Source organism: Alternaria atra (genome assembly GCF_907166805.1).
Source record: "Alternaria atra isolate CS162 genome assembly, contig: 35, whole genome shotgun sequence".
In the NCBI taxonomy this organism is placed as follows: Eukaryota; Fungi; Ascomycota; class Dothideomycetes; order Pleosporales; family Pleosporaceae; genus Alternaria; species Alternaria atra.
Genome location: NW_025091334.1, coordinates 1,849,825 through 1,861,351, shown reverse-complemented (window position 1 = coordinate 1,861,351; position 11,527 = coordinate 1,849,825). Strand labels below are relative to the sequence as shown.

The 11,527-nt window shown below is 52.9% G+C and overlaps 3 protein-coding genes across 3 annotated transcripts; all 3 read left to right on the top strand.

Annotated features, from left to right (window-relative positions):
- Positions 1-258: 258 nt before the first annotated feature.
- On the top strand, positions 259-1,890 carry ALTATR162_LOCUS11514 (uncharacterized protein; the record flags this gene model as incomplete). The annotated part of the gene is made up of 3 exons (XM_043319156.1): positions 259-488; positions 541-1,177; positions 1,228-1,890. The coding sequence occupies 3 exons, from the start codon at positions 259-261 to the stop codon at positions 1,888-1,890; spliced, it is 1,530 nt and encodes a 509-aa protein (XP_043175091.1).
- A 669-nt stretch (positions 1,891-2,559) lies between these two features.
- On the top strand, positions 2,560-5,199 carry ALTATR162_LOCUS11513 (uncharacterized protein; the record flags this gene model as incomplete). The annotated part of the gene is made up of 3 exons (XM_043319155.1): positions 2,560-4,826; positions 4,876-5,031; positions 5,082-5,199. 3 exons carry the CDS (start codon positions 2,560-2,562, stop codon positions 5,197-5,199), a joined length of 2,541 nt encoding a protein of 846 aa, XP_043175090.1.
- A 1,876-nt stretch (positions 5,200-7,075) lies between these two features.
- ALTATR162_LOCUS11512 (uncharacterized protein) lies at positions 7,076-11,517 on the top strand (the record flags this gene model as incomplete). Its single annotated transcript, XM_043319154.1, has 8 exons — positions 7,076-8,646; positions 8,821-8,993; positions 9,044-9,436; positions 9,494-9,715; positions 10,354-10,393; positions 10,444-11,163; positions 11,210-11,315; positions 11,389-11,517. 8 exons carry the CDS (start codon positions 7,076-7,078, stop codon positions 11,515-11,517), a joined length of 3,354 nt encoding a protein of 1,117 aa, XP_043175089.1.
- Positions 11,518-11,527: the final 10 nt, after the last annotated feature.

Here is an 11,527-nt window from a genome sequence, read left to right as displayed (position 1 = left end):
CCCAGTTCCGTCCAAAACTACCTCAACCCCAATGTCGATCTCCCCACCCAAACCCCACCTCATCACATCTTATTCCTGAAACAGTTACTAAACACGCCTATCACGAAGCTGTGTGGCGTAGTCGTACCGATCTCGGCAGTGTGTTAAGCCTTCCAGCAAGAGTCTTGGGAGTGCTTATACTTCCGCTCCCCTGCTGACGTCTCGTTCGTGCTGGTTTTGCTTTATTCTACGAGATCTCGAGATTGCGCACGGGTGAAGATGCGTTTATTTACCTCAAAGGAGCCCCAAACCGCGGACGAGAACGGGGAGAAGAAGATCGAATCAACCAAACAAGAGAATGAAGATGTTGAAGCCATACCACCTGCGCGGGTGGCAGATGAAATCGATCCGGTGATCGAGAAGCATGTGCGACGGAAGTTGGACATGCATATTGTTCCATTACTTTCGGCACTATATCTTCTGGCTTTCTTGGACAGATCGAACATTGGGTATGTAGAACCAAACTTGATACTGGAATATACGGCTAACATAGACTTTTAGCAATGCGCGAATCGCAGGCATGGAAGAAGACCTCGAACTCAGTAGTTCGCAGTACCAGTGGCTTCTCACCATCTTCTATATCTCATACATCATCTTCGGATTCCTCGCAATCATGTGGAAAGTTGTACCTCCGCATCGTTGGGCAGCGGGCTGCGTTTTCGTCTGGGGACTTGTTTCGACCGTACAAGCTGCGACAACTTCATGGGGAGGAATGATGGCACTTCGCTTTATTATGGGTGCTGCAGAAATCGCGTACGGTCCGGGGATTCCGTTTCTGCTCTCTTTCTTCTACTTGAGGCATGAGCTTGGGCTTAGGTGTGGCCTATTTCTCTCAGCTGCCCCTCTTGCGAACACCTTCGCAGGCGCGTTGGCGTATGGTATTACGAGCGGTAACCCCGGAATGGCAAAATGGCGCCTTTTGTTCCTGGTAGAGGGATTACCAACGATCGTTATGGCTGCGGTTGCGTGGTTCTTTCTGCCAGATAGTCCAGAGAAAGCCAAGTTCTTAAACGAAGAAGAGAAAGCGGTTGCGAGAGCTCGTGGTGTGGCACAGGCTGGCGCTGCGACAAGAATCGGAGGCGTCAACTGGAAAGAGATCCTGGAGGGGCTGATGGATGTGAAAGGCTGGATACTCGGTGTAAGTCTATCGAATCGAAATGGTTGTGCTTGACTGATATCGCGTGACAGCTCATGTACTTCTCTGGAAACGTAGCATTCTCGTCCCTACCGGTCTTCCTTCCCACGATCCTCAACGAGATGGGATTTTCGAGTGTCAACGCGCAAGGCTTAACGGCACCGCCCTTTTTCCTTTCCTTCCTCACTGTAATCGCCACGTGCTATATCGCAGACCGGACGCAACAGCGCGGAATTATGATTGCTATCCTGACGGCAATCGGAGGAATTGGTTACGTTATCCTAGCTACCACGAAGAGCGTAGCAGCAAGATACTTCGGAGTCTTCCTGGCTGCTGCCGGTATCTTCCCAGCTATCGGCAATGTCCTTCCCTGGGTCACGAACAATCAGGGCAGTGATACGAGAAGAGGCACGGGAATAGTCATCTTGAACTTGATTGGGCAATGTGGACCTCTCTTAGGAACTCGATTGTATCCAACATCGGAGGGTCCTTTGTACGTGAAGGGCCAGTCTGTATGTGCCGGTTTCATGTTTCTGTTCTGCCTGTTATCTTTGTTGTTGAGGACCATTCTCGCTTGGGAAAACAAGAAGCTGGATCGGAAGTATGGAAGCTTGGCGCAACAAAGAGTAGCACTTCAGGAGGCGGCAGCGCGTGGTGAAGCCAAGCGGGAAACAGGCCTCGAGAACTATGGCCCGATGTATCGTTTCGTGCTGTAAAGCTACCAATGACGAAACAACCCGTTATCTCACTGCTGCGCCACTTGATATATGCGGTGAGGTGGGGTATGCGGAGGCCAGAAATGCATACAAATGCTTATCCCGCATTTGATGCTGGATCGAGAGATGTCTCTTGCTTCTTTCAATCTATTGATGCCTAGTGGCGCACGGAATTACCATTAGAGGACGGAGTAGTGCAAACAAGCGTAATGGCGTCGAATCAAAACGCTAGGGCGAAGGAATGGTGCATGCAGGATTGGCGCGACCGAACAGGCAATTGAGCACGCGACCGCGGTTACCCAGAGCAGTCCATCAACATGTGCCGAAAGATCATCGTGATTGGAGTATAGACGAAAGCGCAAGACGATAGAGTCGGTGAAAGGCTTGGGGTTTATCGGCATCAGTGCGATCCACCTAATGGTTCACACATGCGAACTGCAAAGTTGGAGAAGCTAGACTAGGCCTAGACCCACTTTCCGGGCACGGACATGCAACAACGTCACTGGCAGATTCAAGATGAATATCGCAGCAATTCCACATTCTGCACTTCTGACGCGCTTTCCACCCAACTACCTCCGTTTCTACATCCCAGTGGCTTATCACTGCTGCACCTCCTTGTCATACAGCATCAGGGTTTCCATTGCTATCTTGATACGCGCTTGACCTGCTATGGCATCGAATCAGTCTGGCCCTGCTGGGTCTGGCGCCGGTCCTTCGTACGCGGCAGCAGCAGCATCAGACAATCCCTCGCGCCCAGGGCTAGAAGCTGCATCTTCTTCTGCACCACCAAAGAAGAAGAAGACGCATCGTGGCGGCAAGAAGAGGCGCAATCGTCGCCAGTCGTTCGCCGCAGGAGCCGATCTGGCACCAGGCGACTCGATGGACGAACGTCCAAGCTTGGCCAATGTCGCGTCCCATGGCCAGTCGCGAGGAAGCAGCGGCTTCTACCGCACACAAAGCAACCTCAGCAACACGAGCCTCGAAAGTGAGGCTCTGCTGGACCATCGCGAACAGCCTACAATTCGAACGCGCCGTCCGAGCGTACCTGTAACGTCCATGTATCAGCCGAGGGCAAGTCAGTCCAACGTTAACCCACCCCAACGCCTTCAAGTATCCAATTCCCAGGGCCGATCGCGGCTGTCGCATACTCCTGAGGAGGTTCGATATAGCGATGGCGACGATGATGCTGATGATAGAACGCCCCTGATGGCTTCTTCTCAGCGCGACATCAGGACAGGCACCAGCTATGGCTCCAACGGCAAACCTCGACGAGGAAGCAAGACGTCCATAAAGAGTCCCAAGCATATGCCTATGCCTGACCACAGGCCCGATCTGTTCACTCAACATCACCATTCCTCAACCAACCTTGACGAGTACGATGTCAACAACCCCCCATCAGTCCCTACCAGTCCCACCTTCGAAGCCAGTGGTGGCCTAGATGATGTCATGCTCCCGACAGATCTAGACCACATGTCCGATCCTGAAAGGCCTAGCAGTTCGTCTCGAGATGCGCTCATCGATATCGATGAGGACGGTAACTCGGGGTCTCCTCCTGCACCCGGCGACTTCAGACGCCGTATGACGACTAGTGGGCTCGAAGATGTCTGCTTCCCACACGAGGCTATGTCTGAGATGGGACACGAGGATTACATGAACGCTCCTACGACCGGTGAGCCTACGAGTCGCCGAAGACGCCGCCGCTGGCCCAATCTCGACGTTTTACAAGCTTGGGCGCATGAGGAGAAGGAGCAACGGACCATCGAAGGTATGCGTATGCGAAAAGTTAGTGAACCTCTTATGGTCGAAGGGCGTCTCCGACCAAGACGGCGCGTCTGGCATCGCGAGGACAGCGACGCTCCTTATCGCTTTACCTACTTTAACGAGACTTTCGACAACACTATCCACAGTCAGAGTATCAGCGAGCTTTTGCAACCTGGGCAGAGCTTCAGGAACCTCTTCGTCCCTGATCCACCAATCTTGGATGACGACAGCGATTCTTCAGACACGGAGGACGATATGCTGCACGCAGGTCCCAATGGCTACACTTCTCGGGCAACAACGCGGTCGACCTCGAAAGGAGAGGGCAAATACTCCTCTGGTGAGCAAACACGCTCGACTACACCACGACCCGCGGACACACCCAAGAACGATCGGCCTGAGGATGAGAAGCCGAAGCGTTATGGCCCGCGGCCTGCCTGGTGGTTGGATGTCATGTCCCCTACCGAGACTGAGATGAAGGTCATTTCTAAGACGTTTGGCATCCATCCGTTGACATCGGAAGATATCCTCATGCAGGAGCAACGCGAAAAGGTCGAGCTGTTCAAGCACTACTACTTCATCAACTACCGTACCTTTGAGCAAGACGAGAACAGCGAAGACTATCTGGAACCCGTCAACCTGTATGTTGTTGTGTTCAGAGAAGGTGTGATAAGCTTCCACTTCTCTATGACACCGCATCCTGCCAACGTCCGACGCCGTATTCGTCAACTCTCAGACTACCTTGTTCTATCACCTGACTGGATCTCGTATGCCATTATCGACGATGTCACCGATGCGTATGCGCCCATGATCCAGAAGATCGAAGAAGAGGTTGACGATATTGACGAAGCTATATTGCGACTTCATTCAAGCGAAGAGGAACAGGAAGCAGAGAAGGAGAAGTCATACAGCTACAACAACCCGCACTACGAGGAGCCTCCCGAGGTGAAATCACAGCAGGAAAGCGGCCGAGACATGTTGAGACGCGTTGGTGAATGCAGAAAGAAGGTTATGAGCCTCTACCGCTTGTTGGGTAACAAGGCCGATGTCATCAAGGGTTTCGCAAAGCGTTGCAACGAGCAATGGGACATCGCACCTCGTAACGAGATTGGCATGTATCTTGGAGATATCCAAGATCACATTGTCACCATGACTGGCAACCTGGGTCACTACGAGAAGTGAGTTGTACTTGAAAGTTGTAGATTCACAAACTAACCAGCACCTTAGTCTCCTCTCCCGTGCTCATAGCAATTATCTTGCCCAGATCAACATCAGGATGAACGAACGTCAAGAGAAGACGTCTGACATTCTGGGCAAGCTTACTGTGCTCGGAACGATTGTCCTACCAATGAACGTTGTGACGGGTATCTGGGGTATGAACTGGTGAGTCAAGACGTCCAACCTTGGTAAAATCACATGCTAATCAAGCTCAGTCTCGTTCCCGGCCAGGACATCGAGAATCTCAATTGGTTCTGGGCCATTACTGGAGGTCTTATCACTTTCGGCCTCCTCTGTTACTTCATCGCGAAGAGGGTGTACGGTATCGTTTGATCACGTAAGAGAAAGGCGTAGACTGCTATTTGGGTTGGAAGAACACATTGTACCGCGCGGCATTGGGGATGGTTGGTCTTCGCTCACATGAGCTGTTCTTGGGTTAATTTGGATCACGACAGTTTACACGTCTGCTCTTGAACTACTACGTATAGATTCGAGAATTGTTGCTCGATTAGTCAATTTATTCAACTTCAATCGTCAATGCCCCTTTGGTAGCGAGGTTTTGTGTTTGGAATCTACTCAGAGTGATGCCGATGTTGTGTACTCATTTGGCCCCCACCCCACCCCTCTTTTACACGCGCACCCCGGGAAGCCATGTGGAGTAGGTAGTATCCACCTGGATAGACTGCCGGCAACTCTGTGCCTCCGGTGAAACATCAGTCACATAAGCTGCCGCGCCGTTCAGGGAAGCTGAGACATGCCCAATAGCAATCATGTGGCTGGTTTCAGTGTGCTAACAGGTGTGTCGATGTGGTCACTTCGGAAGGGCATGGTGAGCAGTTTCACCGGACTAAAAGGGAGTGTTTGACGGCGCGGTTGTAGGAATGTATGCTTGTTCTCGGGTGGTGGTGAGAGTATGTACTGGGTTCTTCAGGCTGTATTTAGGTGTCTGCATGGAACAGCCTGTTTGATGTGCTCCCGATCTTTACAGTACTCTGATACATGTCACCATCGATCGAAGCACGTCGGGTACAAACACGGCTCTTTGTACGAGGTTCTGGGTTGTTGTTCGCAGACCGTGAAGTAGTCAGTAGGTTGGGTAGGCGTCTTTTCGGTCACCACCCAGAGGTTTCGGCAGTCAGGGAAAAATTCCTCAAGAGCCTCAATGATGCGTTTTCCTGTAGATCGCGTCAAGAACAAGCTCTTGCGGAGCGTTATACATGAGTTTTGCAGGGTCATCCTGGATGTATTGGGTCGCTTCACTTTTGGGCGTCACAAGCGGTGCTGCAGGAAAGTTCTTGCTCTTGCAGCTAGGTTTTCAGGTTGGGCCCAAGTCGTGTCTGATCACAGTTTTGGTTAGGATGGAGTGGCAGGCAGCAGAGTGTTGGTACCGCACGCGCAGTCAGCAGCATGAGTCGTTGTCAGCCGGCCTTGGGTACATGGGCAGTGTGAGCACCGTCCACATGCTCGAGCGCTCACCGTATGCGGGGCTATGCGCAAAAGTGATGGCGCAATGTCCGGTGAGTTCTCTGTTCCCACAAAAAGAAACTTCTAGCGAATGTGACAGCTTGCAGGCAGTGGTTCGCATGATGTGCGATGCGCGCGCTCCCGTCGTGGCTCGATGGTAGGGCTGCAACGGCGCGGTGAGCCCATCTTGTATGCGAAGAGGGTGAGGCAGACAGCCTTGAGCTTGACGTGCACCGCCTGACTGTGCAAGTATTTAGTCACGGAAAAGTGGTTTTTACACACATGGTTCAGCGTGCAATCGGTTGAGGTGGTGCGCAGTGGCCTTGACGTCATATGCTCTCAGGGTACTTCCAGCTCTGGGCAGGCCAGAATCAAGTCTTCTGACGGGTTCCGCTATTCTCGACACTTGACGTCGTCGTCCCTACTCCAGTTCACCTCTTATTACCCCACCTCTGTTTGCTATCGCAGTACTACCAGCATCGCGCATCCCCAACGATAGTGAGTGTGTTGATCACCACGCTCGCCAATCACCCGACTTGCGATCGACGCCTGCGAGTACCCGCCCTCGCTCAGCCGTACGCAGTCACCCAAAGCAACAACTCATAGCGACTGGCTCAGTAGGCGAGCAACAGACTTCAAAGTCTACTAACATTCCTATCCTCTATATCTGCACTGCACTGCGCCCACTTCCGAGCACACTGTACATTACCCCACCATTTGACTTTCCCCAAACCCACGTCGCAGCATGTCGGTCATCTACAAGAGGAGCGAACGCGACCGCGAGTGGGACACCACGTCGGCGCGCGGAAGCGGCGCTGGCTATACCACCGTGAGGCGCTACAAGGTGCCCGACCACAGCCTCGAGGAAGACACGTACGAATCCGAAATGCGCCTCGTCCATCGTGGGCGCGACGACTTCGACGATCGCCGCTCCGTGAAGGACTATGTCATTGAGCGCCATCAAGAGCCTGCTCGAGAAGTGAGACACTACCACTACGCCGAACGTGAGCGCGAAGTCTCCCCCCAGCGTTCTGAGTATCGCATTCAGCGCGAATATGAGCGTTCCCCATCCCCGGCGCGAACCGAGATCCGCATCTCCCGAGACTACGAGCGCGACCGGGACATCTTCCCACGAGAACAACAGCCCTACGAACTGGAGAAGTACTCGAGGTCTACTGAGTATTTCCGCCCTGAGCCGATCCCCCAACCACCACCCCAGCCCATCTACATCCGCAATGAAGCCCCTCAGCCCATGCAGATGCAGATGCAACCTATCATTATCCGGGAGGAGGCCCCACAACCCATCATCATCCGCGAGCGCGTGCAAGAGCCAGCCTACGAGCTTGTTGAGCGGACTACTGAAGAAGATAGACAGGTTGCCCGTCCGCGCCACGAGGAAGACTATTACTACGAACGCAGAGTCAAGGAAATCGACCGAGGCGGCCGTTACGACGAGCGATACGCCGACGAGCGCGAATATGATCACCGATGGGGAGATAAGAACTACTATAGCGACGACGATGTATACATCCACAAGGAGAAAGACACGTGGGGCGGAAGTGAGACCCGAACTAAACGTGACGTTGCTGCAGGTGCTCTTGCTGGAGTTGCTGCTGGACAGATCATCAGACATCATCGTAAGAGAAAGGGTGAAGCCGCTGGAGGCAATATCGGGAATGCCCTTGGCTACGGGACGCTAGGTGCTGTGAGTGCTGTGGCTCTCGATAGATTTAACAACCGTGACAGATCTCGTTCTGTTTCTTCGGATCGGGGCAGGGGCAGCCGACGTGGCAAGTCTCGTCACCGCAGCAAGTCGAGAGTGAAGGAGCTGGGTACGCTTGCCGCTCTCGCTGGCGTTGGAGCCCTTGCCTACGCTGCTGGACAAAGGAACAAGAACAAGGTGGTCAAAGAGGAGACGGTCACGGTCATAGAAGATCGCCACCGAAGCAGGTCACGTCATGGAGGCCGATCGCGCTCTAGGAAGAGCCGGAGAAGATCCAGGTCCGTCTCAGCTGCTGGGTCTGACAGGGGTAGGTCTCGTAGCACGAGCAAACACCTAGATCCTGAGCATCGCAACAACAGAGCAGCGCAAGTTGGTCTTGCCACTGCTGCTATAGCCGGTCTTGCTGCACGTAGCCGCAGCAAATCTCGAAAGCGCAAGGGCAAACGCTCGCCCAGCCGGATTCGACAGGGTGTGCCAATTGCTGCCGCTGGTGTTGCCGGCGCAGCTGTCACTGGACTATATGAGAAACGCAAGGCTAAGAAGGAGGCTAGGGCGGCATCGCGGTCCAAATCAAGATCGCGCTCAAGGTCGAGGTCAGTGCTCTCCCGCCTTACTGGGCGCAGCCGTAGCAGGCGTGGAAGTACAGTGAGTGAACCTGTTTTAGTAGAGTACGGTGGTGATCCGGTGTACACCGATCGCCCGGCCAGAAGTCGAAGTCGAAGTCGAAGTCGAAGTCGAAGCCGTGACCGAAGCCGTGCGCACCGTAGCAGACGGCGACGAAGCTCTTCTTCCTCCGGTGGTCGAAGTCGAAGTCGAAGCAAGAGTCGAGCACGATCGGTCGCGGAGACGGCAGCAGTCGCTGGTGTCGCTGGTTTGGCCGCACATGAAGCAGCGAAGCGGCGCGACCGTAAGAAGGCCGAGAAGGAAGCTGAACGACGACGTGAGTCCACCCCCCGCCCACACCGCAATTAGCATACTCAACATCACCAGGCGAGGAGGATTCGGCCTACTCCACCAGCACCTACAGCCCTTATGACAGTCCCACACCATCCACCGCCCATCCTAATGACTCTCGTTTCTTCCCTGAAACAAACTACTTCCCTCCTCCTCCTAGTGCTCCAGTAGATCACAACCCCAACAATCCTTACCCTCCGTATAATCCAGCGGACTACCCTCCCCCTCCGAGCGCATACGAGCCGAACCATCCCTCACAGTTCGTCAACCCGCCGCATGAAGACTTGCATCTCGGCAACCCGTATGCACCCCAGCACCAACAACAACATGAACCTTACTACGGCCAGCCACGCCGTGGGGGTGACAATGTGAGTGCTTCAGTCCCTGATCATGGCGGTAAAGAGCACTATAACTTCGCTTCCGCGCGAGGTGGGTCGAGGTCGCTGACTGCCCATGAATCGAACAGCCTTGCTGACATTAGAACAGGTCCCGTAGACGAGTCGCGTAGCCCCAGTCCAACTCCGACAGAGGAGAAAAGCGTCAAATTCGACCTGAATCCACAAGAGGAACCTTCACGAGCGCCTTCACGAGAGCCTTCGCCTGATTCGGAAAGGGAGCATAGACACCGAGACGACCACAGTCATAAACGACACAGGCAGCGTAAAGACGACGATCGATCAGATATTACGCGAGAGTCTGGTAGAGCACGTAAGAGGCGTCATAGGTCTGAGAGTCCTGGGTCGGACGCGTCTGATGCTACCATTGAACTGCCACCACGTTTTGACGACCATGGGCGACAACAGCCTGAGGACCCGCTGGCGAAGCAGCTGGAGAGTGTTTTGCAAAGCATATTCCGATAGCGTCTTTTGCTTCTGTAATTCTCTTCCTGTTATGACGCTTTCTTTCCTACGTTTTTGCTTATGAAGACTGTGTTGCATATTCCTTGATTCATATCTTTACTATATCTAGGAATCTTGTAATTGGCGTTCTGAGATGGTTTTGGTCATGACAATGAGGTTACGATATCACGGCATTGAGTTGCATTTTTATTTTCATCCCTAATACTATTTCCTTGGTACATATACTCTGAATGTTATCTTTTTTCGCTTGCAAGACAGCTCGACTCTTGGTGAAGACTGTAAGAGATCTCAGAACATACCCCACGGATGACCGTGTTAGACTTGATTGGCTGCAGTTTCGCTACAGCCTTAACAATGGATCGTGACTGCCTATCTTGGAAGATTGCCAGAGCGTCGGTGAAGTAGCTGTGCTGCCACGCCCTCTTTGCTGTTGTCACCGCTGCTTCTCGTTCTTTGCCGCGTCGTTGACGCTTTTGGCAACGACAGCACTATCTGCCACTACTGAATCGCCATTTCCGTGCACCGGGTAAGTTGCAAAGCGAAGGAGTTGTGAGATGAGAAAGCTGATACGCACAGTGGCTCGATCTACTTCACCGCTCATACCATCGATAGCCTCCTCTTCCAGAACCCAGATCTCTACCACGACCTCTACGTTTATAAATGCGTTACCACGGTCGTTTTCACTGCAGATAGCGGCGGTGAAGCAGCCAACAACACCCGCGTGCTAGAGCTTGAGCGCGGTCTCGAAGATGCGTACAAGTTTATGTCTGATGTGTCATCCGTTGGCGCAGATGACACCCGATTTGTGTCCAATCTAAAAGAGGCAGCACCACGTAAGGCGCTGCGGGAGGTCCTCATCCTGCACAACGAAACTAACCAATACACTGCAGTTGCCAACGATACGACGGTTAAGGTCGGCGAGCATACCATCTCAGCATCCTCACTACTCGGACTCTCGAACGTACAGATCCTCTACCTTCGTCTTCCCCAGAGTGAATACTTCGGGAGAGGTTACAAGGCGTACTCTGAAGAGTCACTGGAGAGACTGTATAGTGCAGACATCCTGCACATCACCACTACTGACAGAAAGGCCACCTATACGGTTGAGGATCTAAAGGACATCATCGCAACGATCCTTCGCGATAGGCGAGCAAATGACATCCGTGTGCTGAACTACTTTGAGATTCTCACCGCCGACGAGAAGGGTGATCAGCTCGACCATGCTGACCGTATCGTCTCCGCAAAGCTTGTAATGGACGTCATGAAGGAAGAGGGCATCAAGGGAGATATCAAGGTGTAAGTCCCTGCTCATGGATTACGGAAGACAAGTTAACAGCGCTAGGTACGCAAGTGACTCATTGCGCATGTTGCAAAACAACCTCAACACACCGGACTACATCAAGAAGGTCGATGCGTTCTTCGAATACGCCAAGTACGATCCTGATATGGTACGTTCATAACCTATGCTGTCACCTTGAAACTGTATTTACATATAGTTGCTATTACTAACACATGGTGTAGTGTCAGAGTCTCGATGATTGTGGTCAGAGGCGCCAGAAGTTGGATATCTCCAAGACTAAGTATGCCGAGGTAGACCATGTCAGCGAGTTTCTGAAGCGGGAATACTATGCCGAAAGGCCTTCTCTTTGAGATTCATTCC